Source organism: Equus caballus, chromosome 5 (genome assembly GCF_041296265.1).
Source record: "Equus caballus isolate H_3958 breed thoroughbred chromosome 5, TB-T2T, whole genome shotgun sequence".
Lineage (NCBI taxonomy): Eukaryota > Metazoa > Chordata > Mammalia > Perissodactyla > Equidae > Equus > Equus caballus.
Window position 1 is genome coordinate 70,983,043 of NC_091688.1, and position 22,433 is coordinate 71,005,475.

Sequence of the window (22,433 nt, forward strand, 5' to 3'; positions counted from 1 at the left end):
TGATAAAGTGGACGTGTCATTCTCAAAAAGAAAGTAATTTGACAGAAAACTTTCCAAATGTTCGCCAACTGCCTCCTCCCCTCCCATTACCTGAGTGGTGGTGATGGTGGTGGTTGATTCGGGTGAAGGTATGACCACATTCTTAGCAGATTTTTGTTTGGTTGGTTGGTTTGCAAGAATGAAATTGCATTGTCCGTTTCAGGTTTCTCAATAGCTTTTTCAACTAACTCTCAACATCATCATTAAAATTTTTTTAAAAAGGGAGGGGATAAGTAAAATGTCAACTAGTCTTTTCTCTGTAGTGTGGTATTTGTTCCTTCCTCTCCCTCTCTAACCCCCACCCCACTATCTCCTTTAACTGAAACGGCTTTAGTGTTCTGCCACATAATTTTCTCCATGCTCATATACATGGGGCAGAAATCCAGGTTTTGGGGGGTGCCTGAAACATCTACTTTGGAGGCCCACTTTAAGAATACAAAATTACAAACACAAAATTAGGTATAGGACTTTAAAAGGTGCCCATGCGATTGAGGGTCTCTAAAGTTTAGGCTTCATTAGCTTCACAGGAAATCACTTCTGGTCATATAATACAGATATACATATATGTATATGGGGTGGAGGTGGATCTTGTTATTGTTTGTTTTATTAAAAAGGGGGGATTATATTGTAAGCACTCTGCTATATCTTTTCTTCTCAACAACGTATTATAGAAATCACTCCAAGACAAGTGATATAGCTCAAATTCATTTTTCTAAATGACGACATAACATTCTAAGGTACTACAGGTTATTCAGCCTTCCCCCTTACAAGTACATAGCCTCTTCGTCTCTAGTTTTTTGGGAATTTTTTAGGGGGTTGTACTTTTTTTTTTTTGGCACTACTAAAGATGCCATGATAACAATGTTTTTATGGTTAAAAAAAAATTTGAGGTCTTTAACAAATTTCACCCAATTTATTAATTTTGGAGAAGAGGCAGTTTTATAATGTTAAACCTTTCTATCTGAGAACTTGGTATGTATTTTTCCATTTAGTCATGTCCCATCCACAAGGAATCTGCAATCTTATAGGGAAAATAAAGCTTGTATACCAATAGCTATGATGTAAGATAAGAAAAATGGAAAGTACAAATTCTAACACGTGAAATTGAGGGAGAAAGAATACTCTAGAGAGTGAGAGCTGACCAGTGTAGGATTTGACACACACTAAATAGAGGAGAGGAAAGGTTAAAGAAGATGGGCGCCTAAGAGAAAGGAAGCTCAGCCAGGGCACAGAGACATTCAAGAAACAGTAAGTACACAGCTCAGCAGGGATGACTGAGGAAACAAGCTGAGGCAGCTAGGTGAGCTGGAGAGCAGCCATGCTAAGAATGCCGGGACAGGGGAGCTTCTCCTTACTTCTGCAGGGGAGGAATGGGAGCAACAGCCAGTTTGGGGCCAAGACAAGCCAAGATAAGAGCTCTGTTTTAAGATCTCTCAGGCAAGTGGGTGAAAGACCAAGAGGAGAAGGGTGAGGGCTCCCTTAGACAGTGGTTATAATAGTCCACGAGAGAGGATGTGAGACCTGAGCCAGGGAGAACACAAAGGGAAGGAGGGAGGAAACACATCCTGGGACACTGGCAACAGGAATTCAAATACTTGTTAGATTAGGGAGACAAAGAGAAATGTTTCTGGCCTTGAGTCTGGGTGAACGGTAGGATGGTGACGCCATTAATACTGATGAACAATGCAGAAGCCCATGTTTGGGCGAAAGATGATCAGTTTCTTTTCAGATATGTTAAGTCTAACATGTAAGCAGGATACCCAAATAGACATGTCCTGAACTAGAGCCCAAAATGTGAGGGCTGCCCTTGTCCAGCTAAGGATAGTGATAAATTTTCTAACTCCTCTGGAGAACCCCAACAGATGAGCCCACTTTCTTAGAACCTTGAGCCTACTCATGGTCTACAGGCTTCTCATCTTTCAGGAAAAGTTAACTCCTAGATTCCTCCTTCTACTCAGAAAGTGCTCTTCTTCAATGCCTCCTTATAAAGTGACCTAGCTTGGACAGCCTTTGCCTAAAATCTACAACACTGAGCAGGCAAGGCATTATTTGAAAGCTTTGTGATGGTGCCATAGGAAAAAAAATCAGCCAACTCTTAGAAATAAGTAAATTCAGCCATATTTCAAAATAAAATTTACGCAGTCGAAAATATTACAAGGCACAAATCTAGTTTTGTTTTAAATGAAATTTGAATTTTAAAATAAAGATAATTTATAATTTTGCTACCAAATTATACTTTAAAATTATTTTTTATCATAAGCTAAAGACGCAAAGTAATTGTGAATCAAGGTTTGATAAAAGAATATATACAGATATAGGATTTTACCAAGCTAAAATTTTGGTGACTCCTGGTTCAAAGGTAATAACCAAAGATAAAAGAAGAAAACTGACACCTATAGAAAACTCCAGAATGCTTTTATTTAGCACCCATTCAATTTGCAATTCCTGAGTGTTGGGGGGGTAATCAACACGAAATTATATCTTGCAAACAATTAAAATGTACAAACCTCATAATGTTCATATTCATCCACATCAAATGTTTCAAAGTCAAAAAATCCATGTTGTAATCCCTAAAAGCAGAATTTGAATTAGTTTTTCCACACTAAATTGACAAAGTCTTCTAGCCATTCCCAGAATTCCTGCTCACAAAATCATCCTCACTAACCTGGAGAGAAAGCCTGAAATCTTTGATTTTTAATGCATAACATCTTCTAACATTCTTAATTTTAAGACCGTCGTACATATAGGACTAGGCACTTAGAAAAACAGGAAAATATGTCCCACAAAATATGCCTCTTGAATTCTAATTTACATTTGTTTTGCACATAAAATTAATTATATATATAAAATGGAACATATTAGCAACCTTATAGTTAAAACCTATGCAATTAATTCATATTTAACTGTGACAGAATATATAATAGTGATTAACTTCTCAGATAGCAGCAAAATCAATTATTCCCAGGAGACTTGTTTTCCTTTTACCATTAACGAGATATTTAGCAAAAATGGCATTTTTACTTAGTAGGCTTACTTAATTTGTTCCTAAAATTCTACTTCGGGAGAACTTCTTTTATGTCGTGATAGTTTCCGACAGAGTAAAAGTGTAACTGACTGCTGTTACAGTTTAGAAGGAAGACTGATATTTTTAACAACACAAAGAAAAACTTCATGCTGCTTTTTGTAACTAATGACTTAGAACTTTTCAAAACTATCTGGCTTGCTCAGATGTAATATCTTAAAGAGGACAGAGCCTTTTACGTTATAAGCCGTGAAGCTAAACAGATTACAACAGAATACAAAACCAGTTACTTGGAAAAGTTACATGATCGAGTCATTAAAAATAGAAGAAACCATTAAGTCAAGCTCGAGTACATCTATCTTTGAAAACACTTTACAGACCAACGTTTTTCAAAACGTAGAACATGGACCACCTGTAACAGAAGCACTTAAGTAATTTATATTTAAAATACAGATTCCTCGGCCCCATCCTAGAAGTATTAAATCAGATTCTTTGGGGGCGGGGTCAGCATTTTTAACATGTCTTCCTAGGTGATTCTTATAAATGCTCAACTCTGACAAGACTGGATTAGACAACCTCTACAGAATAAGCCGAACAACTTATTTAAATTATTTCACCTTTAAAGAAAGCAATCTAGTTCATCCATATGCACCATTCCAGAGAAAACAGTGAGAAAAATATACCCTGAACTAGCCACTTTCCCTTTCTTTAAAGTGTGTGTTTGTGTATGCCTCTGTATGCAGACGTTCACACACACATAAACTATGCTGCTGATGATGTCAATACATCAAAATCAAAAAGATGCGCTTCCTAAAATAAGGCAAAATGTGGCTATAGTCTGTCTACATTCTTAGGAGGTATGGTACTTGTCACAAAAATGGCCCAGAACATTCGAGCCCTATGTAAGAGAGTGTACAGAGGGCAATGTGTCTCGGTGTTTAAAGACATGGTGAAAAATCTACCAGATCCCCGGAAACCTCCTCTACATTTGGGTAAAATACACTGCAACACCTAACAAAATGAGTTTACAGACGACCCTCTTCATGAACAAAGGCAGACCTTTCCTCTACAACACAGAGGATGTCATAAGTTTCTGTATCAAGTTACCATTCACTATAATAATGGGCAGGATAATAATGATACTCCAGTGTGAACTCTTTCTGAATTTACTAAGCGTTAGAAAAGAAATAACCACTACCAGATGGCAGGATAGGCAAAACAACAATAACAGTGACAATAAATAAATTACTTCTTTTCCCTCAGGGGTATTTTTCAAAGGCTGTAATCGTGGATTCTATGTTGGGTACCATCTCCATAAGGGTCCTTAACTGGTGATACTGGAAGTGCTTGTTGGTGGTATTATTTGCAGGGGGTGGGCTAGAGTCTCTTGATAGTTTTTAAGTGAACAGAAAAATATTTGAAAACTATTTTAAAGTTGTACAGAGTTTACATGCATTTTTAAATGAAATGTCAAAAACAAACATACATAAAACAGATAGCATATTTAGCATACCAATTTTCTCAACTCAAAACACAATGAAATCAGTTTTACATTACCTCAGAGAACAGAAACTGGAGCTAGAATTGCTGCTAATACTATACTTACAGTCCACGATGACCCTTGCCAATGGGCTGTGTCATACGTACATTCCTGACTGATAAATCATGGCTATATGTTCAAGGTGGAATGTTGTACTTTGAACATTCATTAGAATTCACAGTATAGCTTGCATGACTTCTCAGATTGTAAACCAATGTTTAACATGTCCCAATAGTTCTCAAGAATCTTCTAGATTAACTTCTGCGTTTTATATATATAAATAACTCTGACTCTGAACTTTAGTGTGCATCAAATCACCTGGAGCGACTGTTCAAACACAAACTTCAAGGCCCCACTCCCAGAGTTTATGATTCTGCCGGTCTTGGATGAGGACTGAGAATTTGCCTCTCCAACCAGTTCTCACACTTTGACAACTGTTGATTTACGACATACCCTGAGAGGCTATGAGAAAGAACTCTGGATTGACAGGGAAATGTGAGTTAAAATTAGTCCTCCTAATAACTCTGTGACCCTGAGAGTGACTTAACCTCTGTGGAGTGGTTTCCTCCTCTGTCAAAAGGAGATAATAATAACTGGCCTACTTACTACTTCATGGGCGTGTCATAATATTCAATGAGAAAACCAATGTGGAAATGTCTCCTCCACACTAACAGAGGAGACCAGTGGCTTAGGCAACTTCCTGTCTCTCCCACGCCAAGATCTAGTTTGATAATGAGGCTGAATGGCTGACAAAGCAATACCACAGGCACAGCAGTAGATGGAAGTGATAAATCTGCCCCAGAACACAGATAGTTTAAACAGAAAGGGAGGCCCCTTCCACCCTATAAGGAGTTACAGAGTTACCCTCCTACCCTCTCCCCGTTTGCCCTGTAGTTTGTATTCTATAGATCCATCATTGTTCAAGAAGTGGAAAGCCTTCTGCTTACTGGCTCCCCTCTCTTTTTTCCAGCAACAAACAAGATGTTGATATTATTTCTTTTTCATATTTTTAAACTAGTGTGTCAGCTACAGCAAGGAGAACTGTATTACCTTTCTGATTCCCTGCAAACAGTCGAGGATGGTGAGGTTGTAAGAGCAATTTCCAAAGGAAGCATCCCTACAAACAGAAAAAACTTCACATTAAAAACTTGCATCTAGAATATCCAAATAATAAAATACCCAAGTCAGAGGGAGACATGCCAGTTTGGCTTCACAGCTGTCAACACGGTAAACTGATGTAACATATCAGCTCCTACTCGTTAACTACTCCTGCAGCTTAACTGAAGCACTTCTGAAGTTGCTTTAATCCAACAGGCAGAATTAATAAGAAAGCAGATTTAAGAGCCTGAACTCTGCAGTGAGGCTGCCTTGGTTCAAAGTCCACCTCTGCCACATACTGGCTGGGACCTGGAGCAAGTTATTTTCTTTCCCTCTACAAGTCGGTTTCCTCATCTGGGAAATGAAATTACTGATAGTAGCTAACATTCATAGGATTGTTGTCAGAGTCATTAAAAAATATGTCAAGTCCTTCATGTAGTGCCCAGCACATAGGAAGCACTTAATAAATATTATGACTCATTAATATTTTATTATTATTATTATTAATTAACAGTGAACCGAGCTGTTTCATTAAGTAAAACATTCATCATCAAGAAAGGTATTCTGACAGAGGAATATGGTAAACAGAAGCGTAAAAGAAAAGTGGGACAAGGTATGCAGGTCAACAGAAACCAGCAGTTATTTTCATGGATTAAATGCCACCACTCCCATACCCCTCCCCCCAACAAACTAAGAAAAATGCAGTCATGCTTCCAATCTCCTCAGGATCCATAAGAGCTTCCAACACACCATGAAGTGTTCTACCAAAGGAGTGGGAACCTACTGCACTGAAAATTGAGTGCTTCATACTTTATTTAAGTTTTTAGAACAACTTAGCAGACCTGCTTTAGGCAACTTAAAACTAGAGTATCAAGTTCAGGTCAGTTAAGCAAGAACTGGCACTGGAGCTCTAACACTAGCAATGTTCCAAGGTGGCCAAGGCAAGAAACTTGACCTCAAGGCTCTCAGTCTCCCTGCAGAGGCCCCACTGCTGAACCAAAGGCCCAGAGCTGTCAGGCACCTGCCAATGACAAAGTCCAATGCACCACACCAAGTCGGTCCAGGGACAGCTTGGGGGAGGGTGCCAGAAGACGTTCCATGGGGAGAAAACGACTTTTAAGGCCTTTAACGTATAACTAACATGAAACCAAGTTTTATATCATAACTGTCCAAGGTAAGTTGAACTACGGCTGCAAAGCCATGAATTAAAAAGGTAACATCAACGTCACTGAGTTTCAGCATCCTGATAAGCTAATATAAAAATAGTAAGTTAGCAAAGCAGCTTAACAGAAATGTTTCTTAAGTCCTGAAACTTCAAAGTTGCCCTATATAAATAGGAAGAGTTAGTCTAGATATTTAAGTCTGATTTCAAGAGTTCTTCTTTTAATGCCATCTGAACTCACGGGTCAGTGAAAAACAAAATAGCTCCTTTTTCAAATATCTTGTAAAGATGTAAACCACATATGAAGAAGCAAATTTCAATGGACTAACCCAGAGAAAGGAGCAGCTGGGGAGCTAAGACAAAATATCAGTTTATATAAATCACTACACATGCCTTTGTAGGCACTGGTCTTTTTGGGACAAGGGTTCAGAATCTTTTGTGTGCCCTGGACCCCTGCAAACAATCTGGTGAAGCCTATGAACCCTTTTTCTCAGAATAATGTTTTTAAATGCATAAAATAGAATACACAGGAATAATAGAAGACCTATTCCATTAAATTTAAGTAAAGTTATCAAATTATTAAAAAAGCAAATTTATAATACCTTATTATGCAGTTTTTATTTATATAACAATATCTAGTAGGAGGTCTGATAATTACTATAATTTTGAAGAAGGAATGAACATAAATAATAAGATATAGGAAACAACTGTAATGGGATATAAAAATCTCTATGATTTCTACTGTGACAAAGTCATTTATATTACTAATACTTCTAATAGTTTATTTACAACCCTTATAATTGAATACTATCTCATAAATTATAAGGTTAGTGAAAATAAAGATATAATTTTTGTCATCCAAATTTCATTCTACAGACCCTAGATTAAAAACTGCTGCTTTAGTAAAAAACAAAAAAGGAAAAGAAAAAACCCATCTTTGTATTTAAAAAGAGTAAAAAAACATAAGAATTGGAAGTGCTCTTTATTCCCCCAAGTGTATCTTCCCACACCTAGACTCAGCTAAACAAATTCACAGATACAAGTTATCAGGAAAGCTCCAGACCCAGTCTTTCTGACCATCTGCTAAGTATAGTGAGACTGTCGTGATATCTCCTCCTATAGCCAAAATTTTTACCAATGACTGAAAAGACAGCTGTGGTGACTTGGTGACCAACGCTGAAGACCGGAAGATCTTCGAGGGAGAATTAACATGCCATCTGACAGGATTTGGGCACAAAGCAGTCACAGCAAGCTGGGAAGTCAGGCAGAAGTTTACAAATTGAAATATAACAAGGCATGGAATAAAATTAAGTCACATCCTCAGGACCGAAGAAAGAAGATCCCACACCTTTTTGAACACCTACTAGGCCGGGCAATTTCGATGCATTGGTGCATTTAATCCTCATGACATCCACGTGAAGCCAACAGGTTCCCCAAACCTGCCCCACAGTGGGCAAGAGACAAATGGCTTACTGCATGTGGCTCATACACAGTCACAAGAGAGTAACTGTAAAAGTGAAGGAACCCAAAAACATGTAATATACTCTTTAGGAGGAAAAAAAAAGAGAAAGAAAGTAAAGGTGGCAGACTGAACCCGTTCATCTACCAAAACCCCACTAAAAAGAGAACTTTAAAAGGCTTTCTAAAAATGGAATCCAACAAGGTCAGGGAGAATGAGAGAGAAGACAATAGCAATAAAATTCTGAAAGCTGGAAATCAGATAGATAAGCAGCAAAAAAGTTAGAAGACCAAGAAAACTGAATACAAAGCTGACAGTGAAAAAAATCAGAGACTACACAATTAACACCAGATAATTCTCAAAAGGATCAGTTATTGACTGCACTGGGTTCTTCTGGACGTGAGAGTGAGGAAATGACCAAAATGAGACTGAAAGTCCATTTAAGAAGCTGAGAGGGGCTGGCCCAGCGGCAGAGCAGTTCAATTTGCACGCTCTGCTTTGGTGGCCCGGGGTTGGGCAGTTCGGATCCCGGGCGCAGACCTACACACCGCTTATCAAGCCATGCTATGGCAGGTGACCCACATATAAAGTGGAGGAAGATGGGCACAGATGTTAGCTCAGGGCCAATTTCCCCCCCCCCAAAAAAGAAGCTGAGATATTTTACTCTCTAAAAGTAACATTACCTCCCATTTTATAAATAAGTTTTCCCAAGTGATTTTCCTCAACCACCCAATATTGTTAGAACCATCAGAAAATGGAATGGTTGGCCCTGGAAGGCAGCAAGATACCTACCCCATACAATGTTTGAATTGAATGATGGCTTGTGAGGAATATTTTTCACCTGCATTGTTACATGAAACGGAAGTCAAGGTTAGGAAAACACCTCAAAAATCCCTTCCCACTGGGGGCTGGCCCCGTGGCCGAGTGGTTAAGTTCGCACGCTCCGCTGCAGGCGGCCCAGTGTTTTGTTGGTTCGAATCCTGGGCGCGGACATGACACTGCTCATCAAACCACGCTGAGGCAGCGTCCCACATACCACAACTAGAAGGACCCACGACGAAGAATATACAACTATGTACCGGGGGGCTTTGGGGAGAAAAAGGAAAAAATAAAAAAATAAAAAAATAAAAATCCCTTCCCACTCTGAAATTATATTATTCAGTACAATTGATGATCTCTTTCCTCTCCATATCTCTCTCCTGGGTCCTTCCCAGCAGAATTTAAACATTTTCAGGTCTCTACCATCTATTTTAAAGAAAACCATCCAAAACGTTCTTGACTCTACAACTGCCTTCAATCACCACCCTCTCTTTGGCCTCCTCTTTAAAACAAGACTTCGCTAAAGAATTACTCATCTTCCTGCTTCCATTTTCTCTCCTCTCACATCTTAACCTCCTCTCTTCTGTTTCCACCCTCATCCATGCCATGAGCACTCCTCACCAAGGTCACCAACGATCTCCACTGTGCTAAGCCCAGGGGACGTTTTCTTAAATGAGAGAAAATTCACCATTTTAGCCTTTTTGAAGTGTACAATTCAGTGATTTTCCTATATTCACGATGTTGTGATTTTTAGTACATTCACAATTCACATCACCACTGATTCCAAAACATTTTTATCACCCCCAAAAGAAACTCTATACTTATTTGCAGTAACGCCCCATTTTCCCTTCCCCACCCTACCCTCAGGCCCTGGCAATCACGAATCTATTTTCTGTCTCTCTGGATTTGCTTATTCTAAGCCCAGGCAACATTTCGCAACCATCATTTTATTTACTATGTCAGCAGCAAGTAACTCCCTCCTTTGAATACTCTCTTCACCTGCTTCCTGGATTCTTCTTCTACCTCTCTAAACACTCCCCTTCCCAGTCTCCTTTGCAAAGTCATCCTTCACCGCCCGATCTTTAAAAGTTAGAGCCCCCCAAAGTTTAATTCCAGACTCCAATTCTTCTCACTCCACACTCTCCTAGACCAGGGTTCTCAAACTCTAGCACGCACCAGCATCACCTGGATGGTTCCTTAAAATACACAAGGCTGGGCCCCACCCAAGTTTCTGATTCAACAGGTCTGGGGCCCGGCCTGAGAATCTGTGTTTCTAATAAGTTCCCAGGTGGTGTTGATGCTGCTGGTAGGAGGAAGCACATTTTTGAGAATCACTGCCTTACACAATCCCATTTATATAAATTACCATCCATCTGCCAATGACCCTCAAATTTATCACTCTAGCACAAACTCCTAAAAATTCAAAAATGGTATAGCCAACCACATGCATGACATTTCCACTTGGGCGTCTTAAGGCATCACAAACTCACTGTGTAAGAATCTCTTGAACCTGCCACCACCCCAAAACAACAACAATAATCTGCCTCCAGCACTCCCTATCTGGGTAAAAGTCACAGCTTCCACAATTGCTCAAGCTAGAACCCGGAAGTCCCTCCACCTCTCTCATTCCCCTTATCCATCTGACACTACGTCCCATTGTTTTTCCCTCTCAAATGTCTCTTGAATGCATTCACTCCTCTCCACTTCCAGTGCTCCCTATCACGTAGACTACTGCAGCAGCCTTCCCACATCCACTCCTAGCCTTCCTAATCAGTTTTCCTCACGGAAGCCAGTGGTATTTTCAAAAGGCAAATCACAACGGCCTGCTCTGAGCTGCTCAGATGGGGCACTCTGCTCTCACCACAGAACCTTTGCTCCTGCTGGTCACATGTTCTCCTGCTCACCTTAGCCTGGGTTACCCTACTCACGCTTCAGATCTCAGCTCAAAGATCACTCGTCTCAGAGGAAAAACCTCTATCTCCACCCTGGCTAGACCAGCTCCCTAACTTTTTTTTTCCATTGGACTTAACCACAGTTTGACATTATATCCTGGTGTGCTTATTTGATTCTCTGCCTGCCTCTCTGGAATAGTCTGGAAGAAGGCAGGATCTATACATTTTTCACTCATCATTGTGTCCCTAATATCTAATACAGTGCCTGGCACAAAATAGATACTCAATAAACGTTTGTAAGCAAACATTCAAATTAACTAAAGGAGCTTAGGAGCTCATCTCAAGAAAATTTTCTATAATATTCTGTGGCCACTTTTGTTAACTCAGTAACCTAACACCTCAATCCTCACTAGCAAGAAAAGCTTTCTTTGCATTAACCCAAAATTCCTTCTGTCCATTTAAGACCATTTTCTTTTGCTCTCTTTCCCAGAGTACTAATTGAATAGAGCTAAAAGCTCAAAGTAGTTTTCTCTTCCTTTGTCAAGTGGTATTAAACATCATTTTTTATTCTAACACCTTTTCGAGAGGCTACAAAGAGCTTTCGGAATTTAAATCACTATAGCAATGTGCTACAAAGTTTTAAACTCCCACAGTTTTTATTGCAGTTACAGTTCCCAGTTGTTTACTTAACTCCTGGTTTGCTTTTTCACTCATTGATCCATGCATTCATTCATTCATTCATATTTATCCAGCCAAATATGTACTGAGTTGACTAAGAGGACATGTATTTTTCCACCTCCCTCATAGAGGACCACTGAAATCCCATAGACTTCAACAGAAGGAAAACGTTTGCACACCCCTGGCTTGCCTGGGAAAACTACAGCTCTTACTCTTATCTGTCATGATGGTTTTACCATGGATTGCATTCCTCTCCTAAACAGGTAAAGACAAGGCTGCTCTTCATTCAGGAGATAAGGTAACACCCCAAACACCCAAGGTTTCTAATCATTCATCTCTGCTGAAGAATAAATAATGTGTCCCTAACCCCCAATACAGAAGACTAACGTTACAGCCGACAGCTGTCTATAGACATCTAAACACAAACTGAGCTCAACCCCATGCTTGACCATCTAAACTGCATCCATCCTGATAATTCTTTCTAAATGTGACTTGCGGCATAAAGGCAACTGATCCATAAAGCTATTATGAAGTGATTATAAAAATCCATATAACTATTCCAAGTCCCTGGGAGGGATTAGAACTCAATAAATATTTGTTGAACGAAAAACTAAATGAATGAATATTTAAGTAGATGGAACAGATGGGTTTTTTTTGTTTATTTTTATGCTTTTGCATTTATTTTGCAGAGATGCAGCAGAAGAAAAATTAAGAAAACTAGAATCAACATCCTCAATTAGATACAAAGAGAAAGGGCTTGATTCACTGTTGTCCTAGAGCTGTCTTTCTACAGGCTCTCAAGAGTCAATTGTTAAATATTCAGAAATTTTGGGATCCCAAATCAGCATTGGTGGGAAACTTTACACCACAGAAATCAATAAACACTTTTTACTTAAGAGAGCCAGTTTACCAACACACCACTGTTTGTAACCTAAGAATCTAAGAAATCACTCAGAATGAAGCAACCTTGTAAACACTAATAATGAGAAGATGAAACCAGAGATGAAAGAACATATTTACACAAAACAATAAGAAAGCATTTCTGGTAATGAAGTTGTTCGAAATGAGAAAAGAAAGAAGAACGGAGGCACAGCCAGTGTTTACAATGTGGAGACCACATTAAAGAAGAAAAAAGAGCCAAAGGTAAATGGACTAAGAAATATTGGGAAGGACTATGATCTACATAGATGATTCTCTGTAAATTCTCTGGATAGCAAGTAGTTAGGAGGTATGCAAATATCTGCAAAGCATGGATTGGAAAGGATCTGAAAGGTCATCTAAGCACCTTCTAAGCACTGAACTGAATCCCATCTACACAAGCACCACAAGATCATGAGCTTCTTAAGGACAGCGAATGTGTCCTTTACATCTGGATGTCCAGAGTCTAGTACAGTTTTGGGTATATCACTACGTTGTAGATGTTGAATGAATGAATGAATGAATAAATGATCGTTACCAGGAGATCATTTGACTTTAGCCTGAACAACTCTAATGGCTGGGAACTACTGACCTTTGAAAGCAAAAGTTACATAAAACAATCTTTAATCATAAACTATGTACAGTAACAAAAATATAATCTAGATCATTGCTGTCCAATGGAAATATAATGCCAGCCACAGAAGAGAGCCAAGTATAATTTTAAATTTTCAAATAACCATACTGAAATAAAGTAAAAGGAAATTACATTAATTTTAATAATATATTTTGTTTAGTCCACTCTATCTGAAATAGTATCATTTCAGCATGCAATCAACATAGTTATAAATAAGATACTTTACCTTTTTTCTTAAATAAATCTTTGAAATCCAATGTGTATTTTAAAGTTACGGTCTATTTAAGTTTACACTAAACAAATTTCAAGTGCTCAACAGCACATGTAGCTAATAGCTACTATATAAGACAGTTCAGTCCTAGACTATATTGTTTGGATACCTGGGAACTAGACAATGCCCCAAAATACTTTACACAATTGTCCAAAGTACGCCTGGCTTCCAGAATCTGAACACATCCATGCCATATATGTACCAGATCCAGGGAAAAGAAAGAGCTGACTGCTTACATCATCGAGGTCTACAAGAGAAGAATTAGTGGGGAGAACAGAGCTCTCTCCCACTCATGAAAGAGCAAAATCAGCTGGCTTCATGGGTAGGACCAAAAGCTGAGCACAACCAGTACTTAACAAAAAATGGAACACGGGATCACCTGCTCTTCAGACTGAACATAAAGCGATACACTAATCACTTTGCTCATCTAAAGAAACAGAGATATGTGAAAATTCATTTCTAAGTCATGGTTTAAAAGGTCACATAAAGTCAGCAGAATGGAATCTGTCTAGAACCAGCAGTAACAGGCACCAGAATTAAGACCAAGGGCTGTGTTCTGAGCCTTTTATCAGCACCTAAGTGCTACTCATTTAATCACATTAGTTTTGCTATAAAGATAAAAATAATAGTAAATTGTCTTTGACTCAGGTATTGAAAATAAGAGCTTCACCTAATAGGCATTCCACAAAATAACTATGTTCGTTAATGTAAATGACTGTCTCTTATTCCAAACCACCTTTATCACCTAAGGCTGGCTATTGGAAATGTACTATAAAGAGTACAAAAAGTTTGGTAATACTGATCTGGGACCGTAAAAATAGGAATAACCAAAAAAGTAGTCTGAGCCAATTTTCACAACTCAAACCACTTAAGCAATGCCATGTTCCAAAAAAAGAACAGATGTAACTCACCTCCTCACACATATTTAATGGGTATAAAGACCCTGACAGTTGTTTCTGTTCTCAGATCCTGTATAGTGGCGCTTATTTACCGCTTTAACAAGAGAAAGCTGATAAAGCGTCTGCTTTTCATGGTGGTCCATGTTACTCAATATGCTCCAGCTGTTGCGAATGGAGTCAACGTTTGGACTGGATAAGCTATCTATGTCCATCTGTTTTCAACGCTCAGGGAACTGGCACATCCTCACTATTCAAAACTAACACAGATTCTTTCCCATCATACCAGGCATCGAAAGCAAAGGTTTATTAAAGATCCATGGGAAGCAGAGAGGTACCATCACAAAGAAAAGCTGCGAATGAAAGGGAAGTCTTAAGAGAGCATAAAATAAGTTCTGCTTCTATATTTTTGATACTCAAGAGAAAAACAGTAAGGAGAACTTTCCCTTTGAAGTACAAAGTTAACTGCTAAATAAACTTTGACAAAAATCATAATATCATATTTAAACTAACAAATACCGGTTCAATGTTTTATGTAAAGAGATATACTTTATAATTACATCTAACATCCACAGCACATGTTTACTTTGCTTAAGAAGAAGGAAGGAAGATTAATGCCAAGTTCTAAGTGGTTGACCCCTCTGAGCCTTTGTTAAGAGCTCTACAAGTTCGGGCATGCCCAGATGATCCAGAGCAACTGCTTCACAGATTTCCCATTAAGACACAGCTCAGCAACGGGGATATCACTAAGGGTCATCCCCCAAACACAACAAACCCCTCCCTTAATACAAACAGTATGGATTCATTTTAATGACAAGTGTCGTTAAAGGAAGGCCAGTGGGAGGTTTATAGGTCCTCTCTTAAGGAAGGTTTTCTGCCCTCATATCTGTTCCGAAAGAAAACTTGCATATTCCTGTTCCTATTAGATAAAATAGCACTATTTGATAAGCCATTTATTTCCAAGACTCTCAGGAAACAGCACAAAAACAGTTCCACAAATGGCAGCATATTATTCTAATCCCAAGAGATCTATTTTGTCCCACACATGTGTGGATCAGGAAACGTGCTCTAGAGTGTTTGAGAACATGAGTTCTGCCGGGTGTTCATAGAAATTGAGGGGAGTGGGAAAGGATTTGCGATGAAGTACTTGGGAAAATTCTGGGTTAAACCAAGTTAAACAGGTTATTTTGTGACTAAGAACCATTCAGAATCTTTAAAATGAGAATGTACTTTACAAATCTCCTGAGAGTTCTAAATGTATTTGATCACTGAATCTTTTTTTTATGCCATGGTAGATATTATAGAGCAGTAGCTCTCAACCTTGGCAGCATATTGTAATCAAGTCGGTAGTTTTTATAAATCCCAATACCCAGATTTCACCCCAGACCCATCATATCAGAATTTCCAGGAGTAGAACCCAGGCATCAATATTTTTTAAAGCTTCCCAGACTTTTTAAAACCAAGTTTGAGAACCAACATAACTTTGGGAAACACTGATCTGAGTTCTAGCCTCTTCTCCAAGCTAAAATAAAATAGCTACACAAAAACGCATTCATGGACCTATCCAGGAAGAGACCCACCAAAAAAATAACCCTAAACTAACAACTGAAGATAAGACATCCAGCTCATCCAGCGTTATCCACTGGATGTCAGCGCAGCCCGCTACCCTCACCTCACCTCTGCACCCAGTCACTATTTTTCATGTCAAGCTTTCTGTCTTCAAAACTGGGACCCTGGATATTATTTATTTTCTGTATAGTTTTATTCTGCATTTAATTTTATATGTCATTGAAAAATATGCTTTGAGCACATTTATGAATCATCATCAATACAAAAAACTTACCAAACTGATACATGTGGATTGATAAACAAAAAAGTAAGCGCAAAATGAAATTAAAAAGCACAAAAGAGACCTAAAAGATTTGTGCTATTTAGCTTGATTACCTTTGCAATGTTTTGTGAGACTTATAGTTTTCACAAATGCTGTTTTTATGAACACCCAAGAATGTACATTTGAAAACCACTGCCGTTGACTGCCAAGAAAACTGTCTGGGAATTCCACTCAGGGTTGGTGGTCTTATGGGGCCTTAGACAGCTGTGATTAATAGGACTTTGTAGAATGATTGGCCAATAGTATAGACTATAAATTTACTAGTACACTGAAAGGAAGAGAATCTAAAAAGATTCGTACCAGGCTTGCCAATTCAAATGCTGCTGACTCTGACCCCAGAACTGAAAGGCCCCTTGTTCCTTGAAGGCCAACTGCTAAGCCACCACTAAAGATAGATGGACTCAAAGAATTAAAGTAGGTGAAAAACACCCTATTCCTCTAGTTTTCAGCTAAAGTCATTCTTGATAAACACGCCGGCTATCCTTAGTACAAGTAAAAAGTATAGTTTTTGACGCTACTTTACAATTAAATCGGAACACCCTAATACTGACTTACAAACAGTAACATCAGAACAAACACTTCTTGAGTGTCACACCAAGCCAGAAATTCAACTCTCTCTAAAGTCTACTATACCTAATGTAATCCAGGATAGTCAGTAAATGAGAGCAGGGGGTGGGGGAATTGGGTGGAAGTGGTCAAAATGGACAAACTTCCAGTTATCAGAGAAATAAGTACTAGGATGTAATGCACAACATGATGACTCAGTTAACACTGCCGTAAGATGCATCTGAAAGAGGATAGAAGAGTAGATCCTAAAAGTTCACATCATAAGGAAAACAAAAAATTTTTTCTAACTATATGAGGTGACAGATGCTAACTAAACTTACTGTGGTAATCATTTCGCAATGTATGTGTCAAGGCACTGTGCTGTACACTTTAAACCTGTGTTGTATGTCAGTTATATTTCAATAAAACTGGAAGAAAAGAAGAAAAGGAAATAAAGCTACCCAACTCTTTTTCTTTTAATTTGCCTCATCTTTAGAGAATGTTTAACTAGGTTAATAGAAAACTATAATTAAAAATTTTTTTAAGATGAATCCAAATAGAAAAACTTAATCAGATATCTTTTTTGGTTATAATAATGTACCTACACTGCAAACACTGTATTATACAGCATTCTACCGAAGCTACCATTATAAAAGACAATCTGTACCAAACAAATGAAAACTCACAGCACCTAATATCAGCACCTGGATTGCTATTCTCCAGTTTTCATCCTAACATGAAATGCATTCACGGGGCCTACCTCTAACATCTCCTCCAATTCGCAGTTCCCCCCGGTTAAACCTCTTTCCTCAGTACTCCTAAAATACCAATCTCCTAACTCTAATAAAGCAGTATAGTTGTTTTACGTACCTACGCATTTACAAGTCATATAGTGAGTTCCCTGGAGCAGGTACCTAGTTGTCCTAAATCATCTTTAGATCCCTAAGACTTTTACAGTGACTGGCACAGAAAAAGCAATAAATAAATTAATGTATGTATTCCCTGGCACACAAGAAAAGAGCCCAATCTCGGCCTTCAAGAGAAGAGTCAGACATACTTGGTGGTAAGTCAGCCGTTCAAACACATAATTACAATAGAAGACATATGCTTTAATGGTATACATAGCAAATGTAATGGTGTATGAACAAAACGTAATACACAAAATGTAACAGGGAATTCTAGGCAAAGGACCTGCTAAGCCTCTCTGGAAAAATGAGGAAAGGCTTTCCAGAAGAGACTGCTCAGATAAATGTTTGTTGAATGAATAAATCTTGAAGAACAGCATTATTTAAATTCATAGTAGCCTTAAAACTCCCTTATTAGAAACACACTAAAAATATATAGCACAAAAGGGAACATGGGCATTTCAGTGAAGATAGTACATAAAGATGCCAACCACACCTCAACAGCCTTCAAAATAGTCTTCATTTTTAAAAAATTTTAAACCAAAAAACAATTACACTTAAAAGGAAGTTCCTTTAAGGCTTCCTGTTTTTTAAATAAAAGTGTTAATGCAGCAGCAGATTAAATAAAAATCTAGACAACAAAAATAAAGGTGTCATTTAACAGCAAACGGCGTAAAAAACCCAGTGGATGACAGAATCCAGATTCTAAGTGAAGGCCAAGGCAGTGAGGGCTGACCAGAACCAGGATGAAGATGATTCTTGACGCTACTGCATTAGCCTTAGTCGGCCTGGGCTGTGGACTAAAATCAACTCACATCTGATCCTAGCGTTGGGGAAAAAAATTCAGTTTCTTTAGTCAAATTCCAGCCAACTAGTGGTATTCAACTAAGTTTTTCACTAAATTATACACACTAATTTGTGATATTTTTTGCTTCAAATGCATAGCTTATGAAAAGTCTGGATTTAGAAATGCAACTTAATGTAAACAAAACTCTTTGATGTCTTGAGTTATCAGAAAGACACAACTCAGAGTTACACTCAAGGTCAAACTTTTAGTAGGAAATAGATTCCCAAAGCAAGGAACAAATGCCTCATACTTGCACTTAGCATTTTGTTTCATATAATGAGTATCTTTATGCAAACGGATTACTAAAATCTCTTTATCTCTAACAACAATACTATAATTTTCCCATAGTATTGTCTCAGTTTCTTTCCTCTAAAACACACTTGAGACCATATGAATTAAAAAACTGCAATTAAAATGATAGGAAACAATCTAAATTTCTACTTGGTAGAGGCCAGTTAAATGCATTCTTGTACATTACACAGAAATAAGACAGAATGAGGAAGGAAGCTCTCTATGTACTGATAGAAAAAGATACCTAAGATGAGGTAAGTGAAAAAAATTAACGTGCAGAATAGCATATATACTAAGCTATTTTGTGATAAAAATAGGAAAAATAAAAACGTGTATCTTTATTTTTTATATGTGCATAAAGAAATTCTAGGGGCCAGCCCCATGGTCAAGTGGTTAAGTTCATGTGCTCTGCTTTGGCAGCCCAGGGTTTCACGCTTCGGATCCGGGGCACAGACCTAGCACTGCTCATCAAGCCATGCTGAGGCAGCGTCCCACGCAGCAGAACCAGAAGCACCTACAACTAGAATATACAACTATGTACTCGGGGGCTTTGGGGAGAAGAAAAAAAAAAGATTGGCAACAGATGTTAGCTCAGGGCCAATCTTTTTTAAAAAATTAAATACAATAAAATGCTTCTTAAAAAAAAAGAAATTCTAGAAGGATATGGAATAAACAGAAGTTATTGGAATACTAGAAGTTATTCAGAAAGGACTAGAGAGATGAGGATAAGGATGGGAAAGGGCATTTTCACTGTAAACCTTCTTATATATTTTTAAAATTTTTAAACCATGTTAACATATTTATGTTTTCAAATATTTAAATAAAAACAATCTGGAAAAACAAGCTATAACTTTAATAACTTTGATTTAATTCTATGTTAAGTAATAATAACTTTCTTACTATCTTTCCTTCCATTCTAATCTTAATTATTTAAAAATTCTAGTTCTCAGGAAACAAATTAATTACCCAGGCCATTATAAGCTAGAAATATAATTTTGCTTAAAGGAAGAATTTATTCTTTCCTCCTTTTCCAACATTTTCATCTAAATTGACAAGGACAACAAGGGTCATCTGTGTAGTGAAATGGAAATACATCTCCCTTGACTTCTGAATGGATATCACAAGCATAAAAATTAATATACATTTTTCACTTAAACTGCTTAAATAGTTATATCCTCCATTGGACTTACTGACTGGCACTACAATTCTACAAATGTTAGAGCATTACAATTTCCAGGTGCGTGTGGTATTTTTCAAAATAACAAAAAAAAATTGCAGACACTTTTTTTTTAAATTGGCCCTGAGCTAACATCTGTTGCCAACCTTTTTTCTTCTTCTTCTTCTTCTTCCCAAGGTCCCCCAGTACATAGCTGTATATTCTAGTTGTAGGTCCTTCCAGTTCTGCCATGTGGGACGCCACCTCAGCATAGCTTGATGAGTTGTGCCATGTCCGCGCCCAGGATCCGAGCCTGCGAAACCCTGGGCTGCCGAAGCGGAGCGTGTGAACTGAACCACTCGGCCATGGGGCTTGGCCCTGCAAACACTTTTCTTATTTAGAAAAGAAATTTAATGAGCCCTCAGTGTCTCCAGGAAAAGTGCCTCAGTAATCCCATCACCGTTACTGGCCCCTCTCTCACCACAGACACTGTGCTCCTACCACAGAGAACTTCTAAAGTTATTTTAGATACGGCATCCTTTCCAGGGCTTTCCGTAGGGTATATCTGTGCCTAACCTCCCCTCCTCCATTCCCAAACCCTTATCTATGTTTAAAAGCTCAGTTTAAATGTCTGATACTTTCCCAAATCTCTGTCAGAATCTTTTCTTCTATTTTTATAGCTTATTATGTACCTGTAGAGCTACTCACTCCTACTAAATATGTGACCATTAGAAGAAATACTTCCTATTCATATTTAGCATATCCTTGTGGATAATTCTTGTTTCTTATTAGTAACAGTACTAACAACACTGAGAAAAACAAAAACCAGGTACTACACCAGGCACAGTGATAAACGCATTACCTCATTTAATCCTCAAGAGAGCCCTAAAGCCATTTTACAGAAAAGGAAACTGAGGTTCAAGGAGAAGTAACTTGTCCAAGTTACTACGCTTGCTATAGACAGTAAGGAGCAGAATGAGCCTTCAAACCCAGTGTCTCTGCCTCCAAGGCATATACTCAACCACTTTGCTCAGAGCTTAGGCAGAATGATTACTATTATCATCAGCAGCACAATAGACTGAAGGTTGCTGTTCTCCTAAAATTCATATATTGAAATCCTAACCCCAGTGTGACGTAGTAGGAGGTGGGGCCTTTGGAGGTAACAGATCATGAGGGTTGAGCACTCATGAATGGAATTAGTGCCCTTATAAAACAGACCCCAGAGATCTTTCTTGCCCTCCTTCCACTATGTGAGGACACAAGGAGAAGTCAGCAGTCTGCACCCCGAAAGAGGGCCCTCGCCAGAACCTGACCAGGCTGGACCCTGGGCCAGCCTCCAGAACCGTGAGAAATATATTTCTGCTGTTTATAAGCACTCAGTCTGTGGTACTGTGTTAGAGCAGACCAGACTGACTAAAACAATTACCCATTTCTAAAAAATACAACTGTGTTTTACCAAAAGCTTTCAAATTATAGAAGCCATTAGAAGCGGAAGAAAAAAATTAAAAGCTTTGTTTTCATCATTAAAACTCTCCTATACATAATCTGTCACTTTTTAATCTGCCCTTCAATAGCTAATTAGCTCAACTCTAGACTGCTTGAGGGCACTTTCCTCTCACTGCTTCACTCCTCGATTTCATTGAGAGATCGAGCACACCGGGTGTCATCTGCCCCATTCCTCCTCCCCACCTTGACACCCACCCTGTGCCTCATAATGCTCCCTCCTGTGGTCTGAGAAACAGAGGTGGGAATCCCCTGGATCTTAAGGGATTTAGTCTTAACTTATTCATTCAAATATTTACTAAAAACACTTTTTTATTTATTTACTTTTTTTTGAGGAAGATTAGCCCTGAGCTAACATCTGCCACCAATCCTCCTTTTTTTTTGCTGAGGAAGACTGGCCCTGAGCTCACATTCGTACCCATCTTCCTCTACTTTGTATGTGGGACGCCGGCCACAGCACGGCTTGCCAAGCAGTGCCATGTCCGCACCCGGGATCCGAGCCAGCAAACCCAGGGCCACTGAAGCAGAGCGTGCGAACTTAACCGCTGTACCACCGGGCCGGTGCCTAAAAGCACTTTTAAGTATCAGGCACTGTGACCTGCCCTCTTACAGGAGAGGAAGGAAAACAGACAAGCAAGGAGGCCTCCTCAATCCTTCCCGGTCCTTTCTTTCACTGTTGTTGGTAATTATGGTATTAGTAATAACAACCAATCCAAATGCTTGGAGATTTCGACACACAAATAAGCAAAAAGGCAAAAATATTAGAATCATCTACAATTCTATCAGAGATGACTGTTGTCGGAGTTTTGACGTATATTCCCTTCTATTTTTTAAACAAGTTCAAGTTTACTCAAAATTTTTAAAGA

General features: G+C 38.5%; 1 protein-coding gene across 44 annotated transcripts in view; it reads right to left on the bottom strand.

Moving 5' to 3' along the window:
• Positions 1-22,433, bottom strand: part of CDC14A (cell division cycle 14A) — a 164,585-nt gene that overhangs the window by 77,490 nt on the left and 64,662 nt on the right. For 34 of the 44 annotated variants that reach the window (XR_011439329.1, XM_070268655.1, XM_070268657.1 and 31 more), the window contains 2 exons: positions 5,652-5,718; positions 2,547-2,609 (listed from right to left, as the gene is read on the bottom strand). Coding sequence is in view for 37 of the 44 variants with exons in the window: in XM_070268655.1 (XP_070124756.1) it covers positions 2,547-2,609; positions 5,652-5,718 (130 nt within the window). In the remaining 7 variants the exon portion in view is untranslated. Of the gene's footprint in view, positions 1-2,546; positions 2,610-4,618; positions 4,977-5,651; positions 5,719-22,433 lie in introns of those variants that run through there. The other 10 variants (XM_070268640.1, XM_070268648.1, XM_070268645.1 and 7 more) reach the window with 2 other exon arrangements.